The sequence below is a fragment of the Rhamphochromis sp. 'chilingali' genome (assembly GCF_963969265.1).
Source record: "Rhamphochromis sp. 'chilingali' genome assembly, chromosome: 12".
Taxonomy (NCBI): domain Eukaryota; kingdom Metazoa; phylum Chordata; class Actinopteri; order Cichliformes; family Cichlidae; genus Rhamphochromis; species Rhamphochromis sp. 'chilingali'.
This window is the reverse complement of record NC_137939.1, coordinates 724,489-745,332: the sequence shown is the minus strand read 5'-3', so window position 1 is coordinate 745,332 and position 20,844 is coordinate 724,489. Positions and strand designations below refer to the sequence as shown.

The 20,844-nt window shown below is 41.7% G+C and overlaps 1 protein-coding gene across 2 annotated transcripts; it reads right to left on the bottom strand.

The window, feature by feature from the left end:
• Positions 1-8,371: 8,371 nt before the first annotated feature.
• On the bottom strand, positions 8,372-20,166 carry wnt5a (wingless-type MMTV integration site family, member 5a). Of its 2 annotated transcripts, XM_080898475.1 has the most exons (6): positions 19,709-20,166; positions 19,097-19,260; positions 16,254-16,402; positions 13,528-13,775; positions 10,829-11,121; positions 8,372-10,249 (listed from the first exon to the last, which is right to left on the bottom strand). In XM_080898475.1, the coding sequence occupies exons 3-6, from the start codon at positions 16,388-16,390 to the stop codon at positions 9,791-9,793; spliced, it is 1,137 nt and encodes a 378-aa protein (XP_080754601.1). In that variant the 5' UTR covers positions 16,391-16,402; positions 19,097-19,260; positions 19,709-20,166; the 3' UTR covers positions 8,372-9,790. The 2 variants fall into 2 exon arrangements, with proteins under 2 accessions (XP_080754601.1, XP_080754600.1); XM_080898474.1 differs by having other exon boundaries at positions 19,097-20,166.
• Positions 20,167-20,844: the final 678 nt, after the last annotated feature.

Sequence of the window (20,844 nt, the reverse complement as noted above, 5' to 3'; positions counted from 1 at the left end):
GCCCATTCCTCCATGCAGATCTTCTCGAGAGCAGTGATGTTTTGGGGCTGTCGCCGAGCAACACGGACTTTCAACTCCCGCCACAGATTTTCTATGGGGTTGAGGTCTGGAGACTGGCTAGGCCACTCCAGGACTTTCAAATGCTTCTTACGGAGCCACTCCTTTGTTGCCCGGGCGGTGTGTTTTGGATCATTGTCATGTTGGAAGACCCAGCCTCGTTTCATCTTCAAAGTTCTCACTGATGGAAGGAGGTTTTGGCTCAAAATCTCACGATACATGGCCCCATTCATTCTGTCCTTAACACGGATCAGTCGTCCTGTCCCCTTGGCAGAAAAACAGCCCCATAGCATGATGTTTCCACCCCCATGCTTCACAGTAGGTATGGTGTTCTTGGGATGCAACTCAGTATTCTTCTTCCTCCAAACACGACGAGTTGAGTTTATACCAAAAAGTTCTACTTTGGTTTCATCTGACCACATGACATTCTCCCAATCCTCTGCTGTATCATCCATGTGCTCTCTGGCAAACTTCAGACGGGCCTGGACATGCACTGGCTTCAGCAGCGGAACACGTCTGGCACTGCGGGATTTGATTCCCTGCCGTTGTAGTGTGTTACTGATGGTGACCTTTGTTACTTTGGTCCCAGCTCTCTGCAGGTCATTCACCAGGTCCCCCCGTGTGGTTCTGGGATCTTTGCTCACCGTTCTCATGATCATTTTGACCCCACGGGATGAGATCTTGCGTGGAGCCCCAGATCGAGGGAGATTATCAGTGGTCTTGTATGTCTTCCATTTTCTGGTGATTGCTCCCACAGTTGATTTTTTCACACCAAGCTGCTTGCCTATTGTAGATTCACTCTTTCCAGTCTGGTGCAGGTCTACAATACTTTTCCTGGTGTCCTTCGAAAGCTCTTTGGTCTTGGCCATGGCGGAGTTTGGAGTCTGACTGTTTGAGGCTGTGGACAGGTGTCTTTTATACAGATGATGAGTTCAAACAGGTGCCATTCATACAGGTAACGAGTGGGGACAGAAAAGCTTCTTACAGAAGACGTTACAGGTCTGTGAGAGCCAGAGATTTTCCTTGTTTGAGGTGACCAAATACTTATTTTCCACCCTGATTTACCAATAAATTCTTTACAAATCCTACCATGTGAATTCATGGATTTTTTTTTCACATTCTGTCTCTCACAGTTGAAGTGTACCTCTGGTGCAAATTACTGACCCCTGTCATCATTTTAAGTGGGGGAACTTGCACAATCGGTGGCTGACTAAATACTTTTTTGAGTTAGATTTAAAACCGTTGTAATTGATTACAATGAATGTTCTCATAAGAAGAATTATTTGAATTTAGTTACTATTGTCTTGTTGAAACACAGGTCGCATATTTGTGGAAACAACAGGAAACGGAAGTTGTTGTTTCTGTGGTCCCATCTCAGATTAGAGGTAACAACTTTGTCATACGTCACAGTGAGTTCCTGACCCTTAGACCACACAGCTGGCTTGTTGGAGAGGTATGTAAACTAGTTATTTAAAAAAAAAAAAAAAGTACTGCATAAGGTTAACGTTAAAGCTGGGGCAGGACATTAGTTTTTCCCTACACATTCAGTAAGTACTACTTTAGATCGACATTCCAGGCATATCCTCATGACTGAATACTGAGTATACGTAAGTAAAAAAAATCTTTATTAAACTTTGTATTCCAAAACTTTATCATGTTTACAAAGTAATAAAAGGTTATTTATTATACTCCTCAGGTCATTGAAAGTCTCCTGCACCACTGGGCCATTCGGCTAAATCAGGGGAATAATATCTACATTATGAACCACTACACGAGCGGTGTGATCCTCTATGGAGAGAGAGAACTAATCAGGAGACAAAGCTTGTCCAAGGTAAAAAAAATTTTTTATATATTCTAGAATTAATTTTTTAAAAGTTAATTAATGTCTCGAAATGGAAACGGTATTGTTGCAAATTTGTAATTAATTCCTAATATGTCACAGGTGAACTTTGACAACTACAGAGCCGTTTTATCCTTTGTGAACATTGGAAATATACACTGGAAGTTTCTGGTTAGTATGAGCAGCATTTCTGTGAAAACAGTTTGTTTCAATAACACATTATTGAAAATTTATGTACTTTTTAAATTTATATATCTATCGCAGTACATAAATGCAGATGACAGCTGTCTGTATTTGGTCGATCCTTCAAGAAACTCTTTGGAGCAGGAAGAGTCTGACCGTGCAGCCAAAAGATTCCGGTAATTATGTGTTATTACATGTATATAATAACATGAAGTATTAGAAAAGTGACAGGAGGACTTAGGAGGTCTTTTTCTAAAGGTGAACGTATGGTTGTAGATTAAAGTTTAATAAAATCTGTGGTTATCAGTTCTTTAAAGAATTTAAAAAAAAAAATTCAAAATTACTCACATATGTAATTTTAAATAATAAAAAAACCACTGACAGTGTTTAAGCAGTGATACATTTGAGACAGTTAACATTTGTAGATTTAAAAGAACATGTTAATAATTTTGATACTTCATCTAACATAATCTAGAGCACAGGGCTTTCTGACACACCATTAAAAACAGTGATATGTACTATATGTGTCTTTTTCTGTGTGACTTTTATCTTTCATTATTATATAAATGTGATGTATGTTATGTTCACAAAGTGAATACTTCAAAATGAGGAGGACATGCTACAACAAAACAGACTGGGTGAATGTGAGACTTCGAGGAGGAGTACTGACACATCCATTTCAACGGGATGGTTCTAGCTGAGGAGTAATGGTCGTCATGGTATGGCACCACATTAACGCAATAATATTTTTCTGTGAAATTAGATAAGAAGATGGGGTGGGGGAAGTTAAAATAATCTTAAAAGGTTAAATTGTGTAAACAGGAAGTGTAACATTTGCAGATGTTTTCATTTAATTGTTTTTGGGGTTTTTCATTTCAGATGGTCATAGAAGTAATGGAAGCATTCCCAAATAAACCAGAAATGACATTTTTGACGACAAAAAAAGAGATGGCCCAGGCACAAAGGACATTTGCACAGACAATACTTGAGGCCTCCGGTGGGTAATATCTTCTTCAAATGGACATATTTATTTGTGTCAAACTGATGAACACTAACATATATATTAAATATGTTATGTTTTAGTATTTGACAGTGACAACAACTGTGCCATGTGTGCAACGGTGAAACCACCTAATCCAGGACCCTCCATCACTGACTGGGTATAGTATTTTTAAAAATTGTTTTATGTTATCTACAACAAAGTATTTGACTCTGTGTCTTAAAGATTGTAATTGATTAAAACATAGAATTATTTACGTAATGTGTTTATGAAAGTTCATTTGTTTTTGTTTACAGATCCAATGTGATAACCGCTGGTTCCATTCTGAAGGCCTGGACATGACAAATGAACAGCTCAGCAGTGCTCAGAAGACAGAGTGGAAGTGCGTGCTTTGTGTAACCTAATTCCACATGCAGTGAAAGCTACTTGAATAATCTGCTTATAGTTGTTATTGGTGTTTTGAGGAACACATGTGTAAAACACAATGTGTATAACATTCTTGCTTTGTGCACATACCTCAAGTATTTCCTTTTTGATTTTTTGGGTTGATTTGTGTGATGACAGATAATGAATAACAATATATCTAAACTGTGTAGTAGTAATATGAGAAATCAGTAATCTGAGAAATGTAATTTCTCACCCTGACCGGTTGAGGCAGATGGCCGCCCCTCCCTGAGCCTGGTTCTGCCGGAGGTTTCTTCCTGTTAAAAGGGAGTTTTTCCTTCCCACTGTTGCTCATAGGGGGTCATATGATGTATTATTGTAAGGTTTAACTTATTACGTAAGTGCCTTAAGGTGACTATTGTTGTGATTAAGCACTGAATAAATAATGTCTAAAACTAAAGTTGCTACTTGAGGTGGTGTGTGAATGACATTTTGAAAAATTTAAATTGTGTGTGGAAAGAAATTTCTTGTAGTTAAGCAAATACTTCAATGAACTCATTTTGTTTGGTAATGGAATAGGATTTAATTTTATCAGAAATCCATACAGTAATTGTTGCTGTGGATGACAGGGTGCAGAGTGGGGGTCACCCAGAGTCATAATCCAGTGAAATATCTGTGTCACCTCTTACAGTTTTCCTGCAATCTGAGCTCAAAGATGAGAATATATAGAGTACAGTAGAGTAAATTGTGCAAAGTTTACTATCAATATTCTCAAAAACCGTACAGTAATTTTGGCTGTGGATGACAGGGTGCAGAGTGGAGATGGCCTAGATTCAGAATCCAGTGAGATATCTGCGTCACCTCTTACAGTTTTCCTGTAATCTGAGCTCAAAGATGTCAATATGTAGAGTACAGTAAAGCAAAATGGGAAGATTTTACTATCAATTTTCTCAAAAACCGTACAGTATATTTGGCTGTGGATGACAGGGTGCAGAGTGGGGGTCACCCAGAGTCATAATCCAGTGAGATATCTGCGTCACCTCTTACAGTTTTCCTGTAATCTGAGCTCAAAGATGAGAATATATAGAGTAGAGTAGAGTAAATTGTGCAAAGTTTACTATCAATTTTCTGGAAATCCGTACAGTAATTTTGGCTGTGGATCACAGGGTGAAGAGTGGCGACAGCCTAGAGTCATAATCCAGTGAAATATCTGCGTGACCTCTTATAGTTTTCCTGTAATCTGAGCTCAAAGATGTCAATATGTAGAGTACAGTAGAGTAAATTGTGCAAAGTTTACTATCAATTTTCTCAAAAACCGTACAGTATATTTGGCTGTGGATCACAGGGTGCAGAGTGGGGGTCACCCAGAGTCATAATCCAGTGAAATATCTGTGTCACCTCTTACAGTTTTCCTGTAATCTGAGCTCAAAGATGAGAATATTAAAAGTACAGTAGAGTAAATTGGGCAAATTTTATTGTTAATTTTCTCTGAATCATACAGTAATTTGGGCTGTGGGTCACAGGGGGGAAAGTGGAGATAAACCAAAACTGGGAGTGGATTGTGAAGTAAAATAGAGTCAGGACAGAAAACACTGCGTTTCTAAGCCAGTCGGCACCTATACCGTAATATGCGTAAGAGTAGTGCAACCACAGTTTAGGTGCGGCTGGCGGGGCGGCTAGCTTGACTGTGACTTCGTAAGTGAGGGCTCACTTGACCGCAGTTGACAAAAGGGGGTTTGTAGGGGGGTGAGACCAGAGCTGAAACTGAGGTTTTGTTTCACAGATGGTAAAATGTGGTGTAAATATATTACATCAATATGCGTAGCCTGGTATATTGCAGTCATAGAAGAACATTTGTTCAGCCTTTTCCACTGCAGGAACAGAATCAACAAAGTAGTCTATGAATGCACAAAGATGCGGTCAGCAGATCTGGCTTCAGCACGGGGGAGTTTGTCTTATATCAACCAGCTGCTTTGTTTTAAGAAAACACAACTTGTCATGTAATCGTCGTGAAGAACCTCCGAGGAATTTTAATGCAGCGGAAGAAGAAACGAGTAAAACCACTGGATGAGCTGGAGAACCTCAGTTTTTATCCAGCCTGGTCTATTCATCATCGTAATTATCACCTTTGCATGAATACAAAAACACACACGCATGCACGCAACTGCAACCGAGCATTAAACGCACGATAAATGCTTGAGTTATGCGCGCATTTCAACATTTCTAAAATATGAAACCGTCAATGTTTCTTTTGAGGGAAAAATCTGTAAACATGTTTGTTTATTTTTTGCAAGATTAAAGGGAGGAAAATATGAGAGCAATGTGAGATATACTTAAGACACGCTATTGTGAGGGTTTGGATCATCTAAATATGCCATGTGAAGCTACAAAGAGCTCCTGCAATGAGTGCTTAATTGTGTGTGCAAAACCCAAATCGCACCTTATCACCCTGTAACCACAACTGAGGGGGGAGGGGGAGGGGGGGGGTGACTGTGTTGTTCTGCATTGAACTGATATGTAAATATTTATGTAGTCACCCGCATTAACTGTCATTCTACCAGAAAAGGGGGCAGGTTGAGAGAGGGCTGCCAAAATCAGACGAATCAAATGTTTGAACACTTGGAAGATCTGCTCCTCTTCGTCTGAGCGTATCCGTTAAGTTGTACCTGCGCAGGCAGCTGCACACCTGGATTTCTGTTTACACTCCAGCTAGAAGAGTCCTGCTGGTATGACGTCAGCCACTCATGCTGCAGAAACCTCGTCCAGGATGACCTGGCCTTCATGTACATATGAAACCCAGAGTTGAAGGGTGATTTCATAGCCTTGTAAACCATCTGTTGACAGACGTTTCAAAAATGTAAAACCTCCCTGCTTGGCTTGATTTCCTTGGAGCCTTTTTTTTTTCTTTTAGATTTTACAGTCTCGCTCTTCAAACGCTGACCTTCTATCTTTCCCTCTTGCCTTTGACCTGTGTGACACCCATCGTGAACTCAATGTGAGCACTTTTCATGATTTAGCAGTGTTTGCTCAGATGGGTGCACATGCAACTGTGCAGGCATACACACCGGGCTAACTGACAAGGTCACATATGGGATGTGCTCCTAAACTCTGTATCATTTTACAAGTGTAAATATTAGTCAATGTCAGGAGCGTTTACACAGTAATGGTAGTCCTTCAGCTCTACTTTACTTGAAGCACTTTTTCTCTCCTCCTCTCCCTTGAGCCTCTCTTCTCACAACCTTCTTCCTATTACTCCCCTCTTGTTCGATGCTCATGTAATCCCCCATTTCTCATTACCCAATCTTCTCTCCTGTTTTCCGCGTCTGCTTTTGAGCACCAGTAGTCTCTGACAAGACCCAGTCTTATTCCAGACATCCCAATTTCCCCACATTGAAATCCCCCTCGTCTTATTCTCCTGACAAAATGTGATCCACTGTCACTGGATTGTTGAGGAATACTTATAATACAACCTCAACCATCCTCCAGGGAGACACCTAATCTTCAGGCCATCTTCCAGACCTCTCAAACAAAATGCTTTTGTGCACCACATGCCTGAAACAGCTGTCATCCAATGTGGGTTTGATTGTCATGAAATCTGCCCGTGGGTGAGAAGAGCGAATAGCAGGAAGTTAATGTTTCAAAAGAAAAGCACAACAACAACTTGAACCTGGACGGTTTAAAAGACATCGTTTCACCAAAGGCACATTCACCAGCTCCTTTGTTAAATACACCTGTTCAGCTGCTCGTTATGCAAATATCTAATCAGCTAATCACATGGAAGCTAGTTAATGCATTTAAGCATGCAGCCACAGATAGCTCTGCTGAAGTTCAAAGTGGGCATCAGAAAGAAGTGACTTTGAATGTGGTGTGGTTGTTGGGCCGGATGGGCTGGTGTGAGTATTTCAGAAACTGCTGATCTGCTGGGATTTTCCCACAGAACCATCTACAGAGAACTTACAGAGACTGGTCTGAAAAAGACCAGGGAGCAGCAGTTCTCTGGGTGAAAATGCCAGAGGAGCATGGCCAGATGACTCATGCAGTAAGACCTTGAAGCAGATGAACTACAGTAGCAGAAGACCACACCAGGCATCACGTCGGTCATCTGAGAACAAGAAAGTGAGTACGGTTCACACGGGCTCACCAGAATTGGACAATAAAAGATTCAAATGCTGCATCATTCATAGGGTAGGTTGAGAATCTGATGTAAACTACATGAATGAGTGGATCAGCTGCTGGTCATGGTGTAATGGTGTGTCCTAGTACTTTGGGCCCACTAGTACCAACTAGAGTTTAAATGTCACAGCCTACCTGAGTATTGTTGCTGACCATCTCCATCCCTTTACATATAATACATCGTGTCCATCTTCTGAAAGCTGCTCCCAGCAGGATAACAAAGCTCAAACTATTGCAAACTGATTTCTAAAAACAAAAAGGCAATGAGTTTGTGGTACTCAAAAAGCCACAGTTACACCTCAAAGCAACAGAGCCTCTGGGATGTGTGGAATGGGAGACTCAAATATGCAGTAACTGTGTGATGCCAGCTTATCAATATTGATCAAAATCTCTGAGGAAGGTTCCCAACACTTTGTTAACTGGTGCAAAAATGAGGTAGTTCTGAAGGCAAAAGGTGTCCAACCCAGATATAGAAAGATGTACTTTAAGTGTCCAGTGGGTGTGTCAATACGTTCTTGGCATGTGCATTTAGTAATGTACAGGGTGGGCCATTTATATGGATACACCGTGCCACAAACAGGACTTTAACATCACCAACCATTCCCATGTTATTATGCTGTATCCATATAAATGGCCCACCCTGTATATGCAAGAAGGAGAATCTTTATTTAAAGGAAGAAAAAACTCAAGGAGGCACAGACAACATTAAAGACTGAGTAAAATACTTCCTCGTTGGTTTTACACTCGGTATTTATTGAAACAAAGTAGAGCATTGAGCCAATTTGTAAAAAAAAACAAAATATTTGCTATAGCACATTAAGTTTAACAAACCTCAAGCTTATAAATATACATAGTTGGATTGGTAGAAATAGTTTGTCTAGCGAGAATCATCACAGGGACAGTGAGAAGGTAAGTGAGTGGTACTGGAAACCTGTGGCAGCATCGTAACCTGAACACCTGTGATACAATGTGTGTAAGAGTAAAGCCAAGCACGAGCATGACTTGGTTCCACGACGATAAGGTGCATTTCCCTTTTGCAAAAACAGTGAGGAGCCGCATTAGTGAGAATTAGTTTAAAAAGTGAACTTTGGGATGCCTGCCTCATCACTGGTCTGTTATGAAGATGATGCTTTTCTGCTGAAAGCTAAAACGAGGATCTGTTTTAGGAAAATAAATACAGTTTACTGATTGGTTTGTTGGATAGACGTACTATATACACAGAATATTTCTCCACTGTAACCACAACATTGCCCATATATATTTAAACCATGTTAAGTATTGTAGAATAATGTTAAATGGATAATTTGAAGTAATATGGAAACATTGAAGGCTATAATATTGATATAACGATAACAGCTGAACAGACACGTACAGACATGTTTAAGCCTCTGTATCAAAGTGCATAATGATGGAGGGCTTGTTGCAGCACCTGGGGAACTCTAAGGCATCAGGGACAGCTTAGTCAAAATGGCCCGATCCCCGAAATAGCCCTCTTCTTGTGCCCATTGTACTCCAAGGACTCGTACAAACCGACAGTGTTCCTTACTGTATGTGTGAAGGGGGACAAGCAGACTTCAGCAACGATGTGAAGGCTGGTCTGGGAACAGGCCCTTGAAAAACACATCCATAGACTACAGCACACGTTCTCCTCTTTATAGTCGCTCTCCAAACAACAAAATAGGACCTTTTGTCAATTATGCCACAAAAATTAAACCTTACTCATCTATGAAAGGCACAGTCCAATTTAAAACGTTGTGACCCATTTCCTCTACGGAGTCAAGAAAAATGGCTTTTTCTGTGGTTTAAACCCCCCCCCCCAAAAAAAAACAACAAAAAAACAAAAAACAGTTAAAAGGAACCGTGGTATAAAATTTCCAGCCAGATTTAGGCACTTGAAAGATTTAAGTTTTCTGCTGATGAGCGGGCCAAAATAAAACATTACAATCTGAAAATAAATATTTCACAATACTCTCAGTTTCTGAGGACATGATTTTTTAAGTCTTTTTGCAATGGCATAATTGTTTAACTCTATAAATATAATTTATATAGTTTCTTTCTTCCATTCTCTCTGTGTTCAGCTCCTCTGCTCATGAATACACACAGATTTATGCCCATTATCTGCAAGCAAATACACACAGGCAACACTCTTCTTCTCACTTGCAGACAAATTGGTCTACGACTTTGGTGCAGCGCTTGCACTTGACGTAGCAGCACCAGTGGAACTTGCAGTGGCACCGCTCCACTATCTGGGCCTTGTACTGGTCATAACCTCTGCCGCAGCACATCAGCTCACACCCATCCATGCCCTCTGAGGTCTTGTTGCAAAGCCGCCCCACTGTGCCCAAAGAGCCTGTGCTTTGGTTCTTCAAGCAGTAGTCTGGACTTTGCTCGATGTACACCAGGTCATGGTTCGTGGGAGGGTTGAACCTACTGTGCATCTGCACCAGCTTTCCTCTCGAGTTGAGTTTCATGGCTACGGCACTGTCATACTTCTCCTTCAGTGCATCGCCCACCTTGCGGAAGTCGGCCAGCTGCAGCCAGCAGGTCTTCAGGCTGCAGGAACCTGATACTCCGTGGCACTTGCAGGACACGTGGGCAAGGTCTGACACAATCTTGAGAAGAAGAAGATCAGAGAGAAACAAAAACAACAGGTTGCATAATTATTATTCTTCAGAAAATGGAAAAAAGAAAAGAAACTTGACCACATGCTTCGTGCTGTAAATTCACCCTGCCTGTATAAATATTTGAATAATGTGCTGCTCTTGATCTCATGAGGCATCACTTTGCTAAAAAGGACAGAAAGTGCAGGGTGCTCCAGGGTGCAGTGATGTCCACTCGTTTGTCCTCCTTGAAAGAGTACAGCCTGCCAATCTGGCATTACGATTCCTTTGAGGTGGTTTCAAGATGTTTTAAAAGGAAAAGAAACTCCAGAGCTGTCTGCAGTGACTCCATCTTTTCATAGATCAAAGCCTCAGGGGAGCAGATGGAGCTGTTACACAGATGATCAGTGGAAACCTGTCTGATTGACCTGGACTGGACTATCTCACTTAAAAAAAACAAACAAAAAAAAGCCTTTCAAGCTCTGGTTGGTCTAATTTTGAAGCGTGAAGTATATACACGTCTCTCTGCTTGTTTTTAAAAAAATAATAAAAGATTTGTGCGTGCACGTGCATGTGACTCGGCCATCTTACCCTCCGTCCTGCCTCATTATTGTGAAGATTCATCAACAGCCGTGCATTCTCGTGTGAGCCTTTGGGGAAGCTCTTCTCCCTCTCACGGGCATCCACAAACTCCCTGGAGAACCTGTAGCCATAGTTGAGGTTGTCTCCGCAGCCGCCCCAGAGCCAGTCTCGGGGAAGATCTTTGGGGCGAGCAGCACGACTGCACCCACAGCTGGAAAGCTCACCCTCTCTGCAGGCCCGGCTCACGGCGTTCACCACTCCGGCGGCACTTATGGCATACGTGAATGCCGTTTCTCGACTGCCTGCAGATACAAATACCACATGACATTTGAAACAAGACAAGAGTAGAGATCCAAATTTTGTTTTAAGCTGCCCAATTTTAAAAACACTGCAACCCATGAGACAAGAAAAGTGATCTCCATCCACTGCTTTCATTTTTGTAGGTTAAGCATGCACGTGTCTTCTGTAGCCAGTGGATCTCCCCATCGTTTGCTTTAAGTGTGTGTGTGTGTGTGTGTGTATGGCACTTTGAGATGTGATGTCATTTGACAGCATTCACCATACACTTAAGATTACAGAGCACTTCAGCCAAGCGCTGCAGGGTCGTCATCAACAACATGTTGAACAGTGGAATCTGGTTTGCTGTTATTGGGCTTCAGCCAGAGAGAAGACGGCGCCCTCCAGTGACAGAGATCCTTCTTAACAAGTCTCTGCCATTTCACCCAAATTGAACGTGACAACGGTTCTTTTAGTTAATCTGTCACGACTGAGTGACTCTGGAGCCGCTGTACATTAATTCCAACTGTTTCTACCCTCAACATTTCCTCTATAGAGCGAAGATTTAAAGAAAAAAAAAAAAGGGCAGAAAATTGCACATAAGCAGTTTTTGTCGCTGTACGAAGCCACAAGAGAACTAAAGAAGAAACAGACTAGCAAACGATGAAGCCGTGTGTTGACACTGAAGACGAGGACTGCTACACAATAAAAATGCACAGCTCATATACAAGCTCGGGCAAACCTTTAGAGACTATGCTATAATGACAATAACATATGGACAGAGTGAGATGAGGGAAACTAAGGCGAGTGAAACGATAAGTCAAGAAAGAGACGGAAAAGAAACAAAACAAGCAATATAAGAAAAGAGAAACACTTAATATTCCAAAAAGGAAGAAAAGATGAATAAAGAAACCTCCTGGAGAGGCTGAAAGATCCAGGTGGGAAATACTGCTGGAAGCATTAGTGATCAGAGAGCGTGGTGGGGGGTTTATTAGGTTAGTACAACTTTTAATCCAGCCTGAGAGTACTGGCCTAACGGTGGGCCTGCAGACAGACAAACTGTCGTCTCCCACACTGCTGCCGCCCTTCTAATGTCCCCCACCCTCGAGCTAGCCAAGCCATGCAAGGGAAGAGTCTGAACCCAGCCACGCCGGCACCCCCTGGACCTATGCTTTAAATCACCAGCAGTGTCCTAAGCCAGCAGACAGTAAGACAGGCTTTCATATGGACAGCTATAGAGGGGAGGACATGTTTACATGGCCCAAGGTGGACTGAGATGGGATCACTGTTGGGGAGGAAGTGGGAGGGAGAAGAGGAATGGGAGGAGAACGGCTGCTTGTGAAGAATAATTTGTGGAAAGGGAGTAAGGACCAGAGACACGCCAGGCAGAATCACCGAGAACAGAGTCAAAAGCTACACACAGAAGTACAGCGCGTTAAATGGTCGAGCAACACGAGTGAAACGGTGCGACATACACATGTCCATTCAAACCGTTTCAGCTCTTATCCTTAAAATGTCCCCGTTAGAAAAGTCATCTGCAAACACAGTAAGAGGAACGCTTCTCTGAATAAACAGTCACCACAGAAACTCCTGACCATGTGTCCTGTAGATCATCCAGAGAAAAGGTAACATTACATTTAAAATTTAATTTATTTCATTACATTTCCTTAGTGGGACAACACACATCCAGTGTCTGCAACTGGTTTCATTTGGCTGAACTAAACACTAAAGACAAACTAAAAATAAATTTGAAAAATGGCCAAAACTGGAAGATCTGACCCGTTTAGATTTAGCATCCTAAGCTGCTCCAACATCCAATAAAACTGGAACAATGTGTGTTTAATGATAGGACCCAAGAACAGGACTTGATGTTAGGGACTGGAAAGCTCTTGAACTTTCTATAAGAGACAAACAGACAATGTAATCTCTGACGTGGTGATATATCGCTCCATATACTCGTAGCACTCCCCTTACTTGTAAATACACAGAGTCAGCTACAGTCCAGAGTTTGTGTGTATGTGTGTCTTTGTGTATTAGACTGTCTCCCATTCATCAGGGGGGAAAGCAGATTCTCCGACTCCCTCCTGCTCCATATCAGGGGGCTGGTTTAGCAGGCCAAAGCCACATGTGATTTATCGAGCAACCTCACCCACCAACTATTCCCTCCACACAGCTGCTGAGCATCAGCAGCCTCATGCATTTCACACACTTTTCACAAACATAAAAAAGGGTCAGTGACTCAGAAAGAAGAAAAGAAAAAGACATAAAATATAAAAATCTAAGTAACCCTGTTATATCTGGTACATACAGGAAATGTGCATATCAACATGCTGGTGAGTACAGTTATGAAGCGTTATCTTTGTTAGTTTCCTGTGTCTTTGTGTACGCGTTTCTTAGAATATACGGCACGTCATACAGCCTGTGTCTCTTACCTATTTGCATGACCCGTCCAAAAACGGAGGAGTTGTCCACCGTGCTGCAGTTCCAGCGCCGATGTCTGAACTGGTACTGGCACTCTCTGATGCCTGTCTTGGCACCTTCACCGATGTACTGCATGTGGTCCTGGTAGAGCTGGCACAGTTTCTTCTGGCCCTGCGACAGGCCCACCAGCTGGCTGCACAGAGGCTGGGCGCCGATGATGTAGGCCTCTGGGATTAGTAAAGGGTTCATGGCCAGAGACCTGCGTGAAGGGGACACACAGTGCAGTGTTTTCAGTCATGTGTCATTAAAACAAATGCATCCACGTTGTTGGGCCAACACTGCAATCAGCAGCTGATTTCACTTGATTGGGTTCTCTCCATTGATGATGGAACTATGTTAATCAGTGAAATGGAGGTGCAGTTAGTTCCTAGGTGGAGTAAAACCCTGTACACTCTTAATGTCAGAGGACAGTCGATGTGAAAGTCATTTAGAGCCAAGAATATACAGCGAGTGAAGCTTAGACGAGAGGAAGAGCAGTCAGGAGATAAAAGAAAGAAAACGCAAGTAAAACACAGATGCATGAAGGAAATAAAGGGCTACGTTTTAAAAACACACCACTATTGTCCGACAAACGGAAGCTCACGCTCCCGCATCCAGTGGCTGACTGCGGCGACCACTGTAATCACTTTTGAGTTGAACAATTTTTTTTTACAGTTCTTTATATTATTATTTTTAATTAATAAAAGAGACAAAGCTGTTATAAGGAAAGAGTTGATGCTACTAGATTGCCTACGCTGGCTAAAACTGTGAATTTGGAATGAGTTTAAGGTTCTTTATGTGCCTATAAAGCCACGCATCGGTGGCTCCCGGGTGTATTTAAGAAGTTCTCTGCCCCTGTGCTGCTAGGTCTCTGAAATCCTCTGGGCAACTGCGTTTAACTGCTCCATGATCGAGGTTAGTGGGAGATTTTTGTGGCGGGAGCTCCAGTGAACTGGAACAGCCTTCCTCTCACAATCAAATGCTACCCGCAGGACTTAAAGAAAAAACAAGACGACAACAATAACATGTACATATTTTAAATGACCCTTGGACATTTTTAGTCACCTTAGTATTTTTATATTAATTTAAAAAACAATCTCACAACTTCTGATATCATTCCACAATGTTGTTGTATAGTTTGTGCTTTTTGCACCTATTTTTGATGTTACTTGTCCAATGAAGGTATACAAATTCATTTATTTTAAAACAGGACATTTTTTTCCAAACTGAATTATATAAGGATTTCCATGTGTGTTTCAAAATGTGCATTTTTTTTCCATCTTAACTTTAAGTTATGTGGTCGGCCAAACACACCGGTATGTAGGCCGGTGTGTTTTAAAAGAAATGTGTAGCTTACTACAAAAAAATATATAAAAGCACAGATATGATTAATTCTCATAGGTTTTCTCAAGTGCATTTCCTCATGTCAGCTCACCCGAGCAAGAGTAAAATTCAGCAGTCGTGTAACTTCTTATAGCACCAGATCATTTCAGCTAAAATAATTGTTCCGTTCAATTTTGTGGAAGAGAAACACAAAAACAGAGCGAGAGAGTGAGGAAGGAGGAAACACCAGTATGAGCATCTGGTTCCAGGCCACAGGACAATTAGAGCGGCCCATCTCAGAGCCCCCAGAGAGAGACAATTAGCCCCTAGTGTAACCTGATAGACTAAGGAAACTCAGCGGCAAGGAAACACAGAGGGAATACGCAGAAACATACACCGATATACACAAACGGGCACACAGTAGAAAGGGGGAAGAAGAAAAATAAATCATGCACACTAGTGCAGTCTGATGCTGTCTCACAAACATGCAATGAGCGCGCTCACAACTCCAACACTCCAAATCACTCACACCTGTGCGTCCTCTTGAAAAGGAAACTGACAGACACACACTGTGTGAACATCCTTTCCAGGGTCTGCTGTGTAGTAATGTGCGAGTCCTCAGCTGCAGGACTAATTTGAGCTGTTTCAACTTTAATGTAGCTTCCTACTTAGCTTAATTAGTTTGTATCTGTATAAAATCTTTACAATTATTTGTTTACATTGTTATTTTTCTATAACTCTACCAGCAGAGTATGTCACTATTTGCTCTGATTTGCTCCACTGGAAAATAAAAATATTTTCTAAGAAGTTTTGGGTTAAATGTCCAAAGTTCTTGAACAGGAGCTCTGATTGGGTACAATAAATATTCACCAAGTGTATAAACACAGAGCTACTGGATGTCAAGTGTTGTGATTATCAGAAGTGCTAGGTGTGTTGAAAATATAGACTTCTCTTTTAACGGAAGCAGGATATGCGCGCGCGCACACACACACACACACACACACACCGTATTTGCAAATATTTGGACGCAGACTCGGAAACCACAGCATTCTATGTTTTTTTGCGATGTTCATAATTTTGGTTTGGCAAAAGAAAGTAAGGGAGAGAAGGTTTTCTTGCAAAGCTGATGGTATACACAGAGTATGCCATATAGATCACACATATACAGGCCTCAACAAATAAACACTTAAAAAAAAAAACAGTCAGTATCACCTATATGTAACTTTTTGCCGAGTCTTTTTAGGCACCGCTGTCCTATTTACAATTTAGCGTATGGCAGAAAAGAGAATGACAAGTAAACACACTTCAAAGGCGCACACTGAACAAATTAAGACTCACAGAATTGCTGGCATATGGAAAGAAAATTATTGCATACCACCATGAGTTGGCCTCCACCACCACCTGCATGAGGAGAGTGAGGAGTGTGAGGGCAAAGACACAGTGTCTGGAGTCCAACACGCTGCCAAAGGGCCAGCAAATCGGCCGACGCACACAGCCTAGCCCCAGGTTCATACTGCCAGTGATCTGAAGGAGAACAGAGAACAGGATACTTGTCAGTCTGCCTGCTTAACTAGATGTTTGTTTCTCATGCACAACTTTGGGGCATATTATGGAAAGAAAAGGGCAGAGAAAATGTTCTTTCAGCTGGATTGCTGTATATTTTACATCTCATTTACATGCGTGTGTGTGATGAAATCCCTGTAGCCATCACTGCTTGCACAGCAGAGCAGTCATTTGGCAACATATCAGAGTGTGAATCACACAGCCAGAGAAGACACGATGACTATGAAACCCCGCAAGACACATTCCAGACATTTCACTTTAAGGCACAGAGAGACTGAGAAGCGCTAGTTAGACAATTTAATTTAAACTTATTTTTAACAAATATTAGCGCATTTTAACGAAAAGGACCGGGGGTTGTTTTTTTTAAGCCAATAAAAATAAAACAGAACTGTAGCTCCAAGTTCCGCTTTTATTTACATTTCTGGGAGACCCGCCTGTATTTTCTTTTGCTGAGAATGTTTTGTTTATTTGAAAAACTATAATAAAACTGTTTTTAAAGCAAATAATTTTAATTCGGTTTTTTTAATCGTGGGTAATTAAATTAATTATAAGAAAAACGCGGGTTTTGTTTTTAAAAAGATGGAACAATTAAAAAGTAAAGTCTATTTCTCGTAACTACGAAAAGTGGCGATTAAACGTGTAATCTGACAGAGGCCTAATGGACATCTCCTTATGTATTTAGCCTATATTAAGATTAATTTTTCTACTTATTAATTGAAAATGGATCTGACAGCAGCCGGGTGGCGGGGGGATGATGACCGGATACTTCGCAGCTTTTGCGCAAAGAAAACCGCACAGAATTTAAAAAAAAAAAAAGAAAAGAAAGAAAATGTGAATTATCTGCGCACAACAGCACAGCTTTGTTGCCATTTTGGCAGAAAATTAGGTCAAATAATTACTCCTAAATTTGCGAGTTAAAGCGATGTGCCAGCCTTCCATCTTGTTCGTGTGTGAGTTTTTGGGATCGAGAGCAAGTCTAATTTGTCACGCTGCATTATTTTCCAGGGTTGAGTCGTGGAGACCCGGGCCTGCCTAAGACTCATTAAAAACAAGGCCAAGTTCACCATCACTCACCCAGCGCGCGCGCACACTCGCGCACAACACACACACGAACACGTGCTTTTGGTTTGCGTGCTGCCTCGTAATAGTTGGTGAAGTTATGTTCTTCGCAGTTCCTCCACATAAATTAAAAGCAATAATCCACAGAGGGCGGCGGTTTTACACTGATTTTAAACCACTAATTGGAGCAGTTGTGCCTGAAAGGAAGTGGATTTTTTTTAAATATTTTAAAACACTTTAGCAATTTATTGATAATCAATTAAATATTATTTTTGGCAAAAAAGTTTGCTAGGAGCAGCTGAACAGCGGTGGTGACTCACAGGGTTCATTTGGCAGATTGAGTCACGGAGCTACACGGTAGGTGCGCGCATTGATCTGACAATTCACATCTGAGTTTCATCCACTCAGAACAAAGAAGAGTACATTTTGTTTTCATCGACGGCACAAACTAACTTTATTAATGTGAATATGATTTTTTTTTATAAGCTAAGCAAATCCTGCGTTCAGTGACCCTTGGAAACGATCTGACCCGAGCGAGGTATTCATAGGACGTGACCGGTGACTGATGGCTATACTGCAGAGTTTTGTCAGTCAAAGTGGTATCTAGCTAAATGAACAAATTTCAGCTAGAATGATAAAGCAGCAGGCAGTACTTCAGTCAAAGTTAATTTCGGGGGTATTTCAAAGAGCCACATGGCACTAAAACCGAGAGAGCACGCATAGGAGGGGCAGAAAAAAAGTCTGCCTTTTAAGACTAGAGCTGGGAATACCTCAAACCCGGGCCTAGATATTACCCCGTTCTGGTCTCGTGTTGTTAAAACGCTTGGAAAAACTATTTAAAATATCATTAAACGGATTCATTGTGTTTTAAAAGTTTCAGCAACAATAAACGGTGAAAAATGTGAAGGAAAGCCAGTGTGTGCTCAAAGTCAAGTTGTATTATGCTTAATTTAAGGACCGGTCTATTAAAAAAAAACAAAAGAACAACATATTTACAGTCAGACGTGCATCTTAAAGTCGACAGATGCTGACTGTGAATAAAACGAGTTACGCTAGGCTTCTTTTGTGTGGATGCGCGGGCTGGTGGAGCATGAGAAAGAAAAATGTATGAGGTAAAAAAAAAAGAAATGCATCTATTTTAAACATATAAACACTCATTAATGACTGAAATATTGTGTGTATCTAACAGGACAAGATGATGAGCGTTTTTTCCCTGTCTGCCCCGATGTTTACACAAAACCAGGAGAGGGAGCCAGGTACAAGGAGTTGAGAGCAGCAGAGAACACTGCCTGTTCACTTAACAATAGAACACTGTTCGTTAAAAAGCTTTTAAGCAGAAATCATATGCATTTCTAACAAATACTGTGCTTTTTATGTAATGTTTGCACAATAGCGAAGTGCCAAACGGCTGTCAGGCCATAGGAATGGGGGGTGGGCGCATGTTTCACACATCACATCTGTCAAGCACTTTTGTCCACATCCAGAGCCTGTACAAGTTCAAAAACATCCCACTGAAACACAAATTTTCCACCCTTTAAGATAAACTGTGGCTGAGGTGGAAAACTGAGTCAACTAGGAGACGTATAGACTACTCACCGGGGAGCACAGCCCGTTAGAAGCCGTAATCCACTCTCTGCAGACGATATCAAACCAATAATCACAGTGCAGGCCAGGTGATTTAAGATTTCCTTTTCCGCTGCACTCAAGGCAAGTACCGGAGTTTCTTTTTTTCGTTTTCCCCGGAATCTCTTGGGATATGCCTGGTTGGGATGAACAAAGTGCAACTCAGGGAGTCAAAGCTGAGAGTTCTTCAGGTTTAGTGTTTGACGCACACAGAGAAAAAAAAAAAAATCAGTGCAAGCGCTCCGTGCGCTTAACAGCTTAAAGTCTGGTAGTAAGCAGCGGGATGGATAAAGTATCTAGTGACAGTGTGTGGAAATAGTCCTTTCCTTTCACGATTCAGTGCGTGACTTTGCGGTACCTATTAACAAATACAACCACCTACGGCAACCCAAAGCGCCACTGGCGGAAACCTAACTGTTGATTCGCTTCTAATTAAAAGCAGCATGAAACTTGTCTGTCCAAGTGGAAAACTGTCCCAGAATCCAGCTAAACTACACCACAAGAAGAAGAAGAAAAAAAGACGTGTAAAAATGTTAAGACAATTAATTCCAGCAGATCACACGCTCACGCCACGGCGCGTTTTACCTGCGGAAAGATCCACACGGTGATCCTCGCCACAAACGACTTGTCAATTTACCTTCCATTCTGCGCAAAAAAACAAAAACGACTCAAGACAATTCCCCAACTCGAATTAAAAGTCTCCACTCTCAAAAAAGCAAGTCATTCATCCGCCTCACCGAAAAAAATAAATAAAAACATTAATTGATCGGCTCCAGACTTTATGCTCCAAAAACTTTCCGCGCGGACTATCTCCAAACAGTGCGGCTTGGCGAGCGCGCACGGTGCCAGGGGGAGGAAAAGAGCACAGCGTGTGAACGACAGCGACTTTTCTGAAGCTCCAAGCGCGTCGTCCTCCCACACCGTCTGCGTTGAAGTGCAAAAAACTATCCCTCCCTCTTTTCTCTTCTCCCCTCTCTCGTTCTCTCTCTCTCTCACCTGCTCCCCAGTCGCCTCCTCTCTCAAACTAGCACATTGCTGCATTGATGCGCGGAGCAAAACCTTCACATGGCGCATGCGCTTCACATTTCTCCTCAAATCCCTCTTTTCTTCCTCCAGTCACCAACTTTCAACAACCAAGGAATTTCAACGTAGTTGGAATTGAGGAGAGAGAGAGAGAAAGAGAGAGAGAGAGAGAAGGGCGGAACAGGCTGTTACAAAACAAGCGTCTCTATTACCTAAAACAAACTTATAAAGCACCCGAGGCTATTACCCTATCCATACCAGAGCAGCGTTTGGATTTTCACTGGCAGCAGATCGAGTTACCACTCAGTAAAATCAAGACAAGCAGGTCCATATCATGTGCTTATACAGGCTGCTCTCATCACCTAAGTGGCCGTGAGCATTACAGTCATTAGAAATAGCTCCCAGGCATAATAATTATTATTTTATGGTACGTTATCTCAAAACATGCTGCAGGAATCTGTCAGCTTATAGTTCGATATTTTTCACGGAGTACAGTCTGAGCGTAAAGTGTTCAATCCTTTTAATGTGTCACACTGTAGATTACTCAGTATGTACACAATGAGGCCATTCAAGGGTGAAAGACGTGTAGTTTTCAATTGCGATGGACAGAACCTGGTTTGAGGAAACAGAGAGAGGATAACAGTCAGTGAAAGAAACAATGCTAAAATTAATGCAGGGAGACAGTCACCTGTACATCT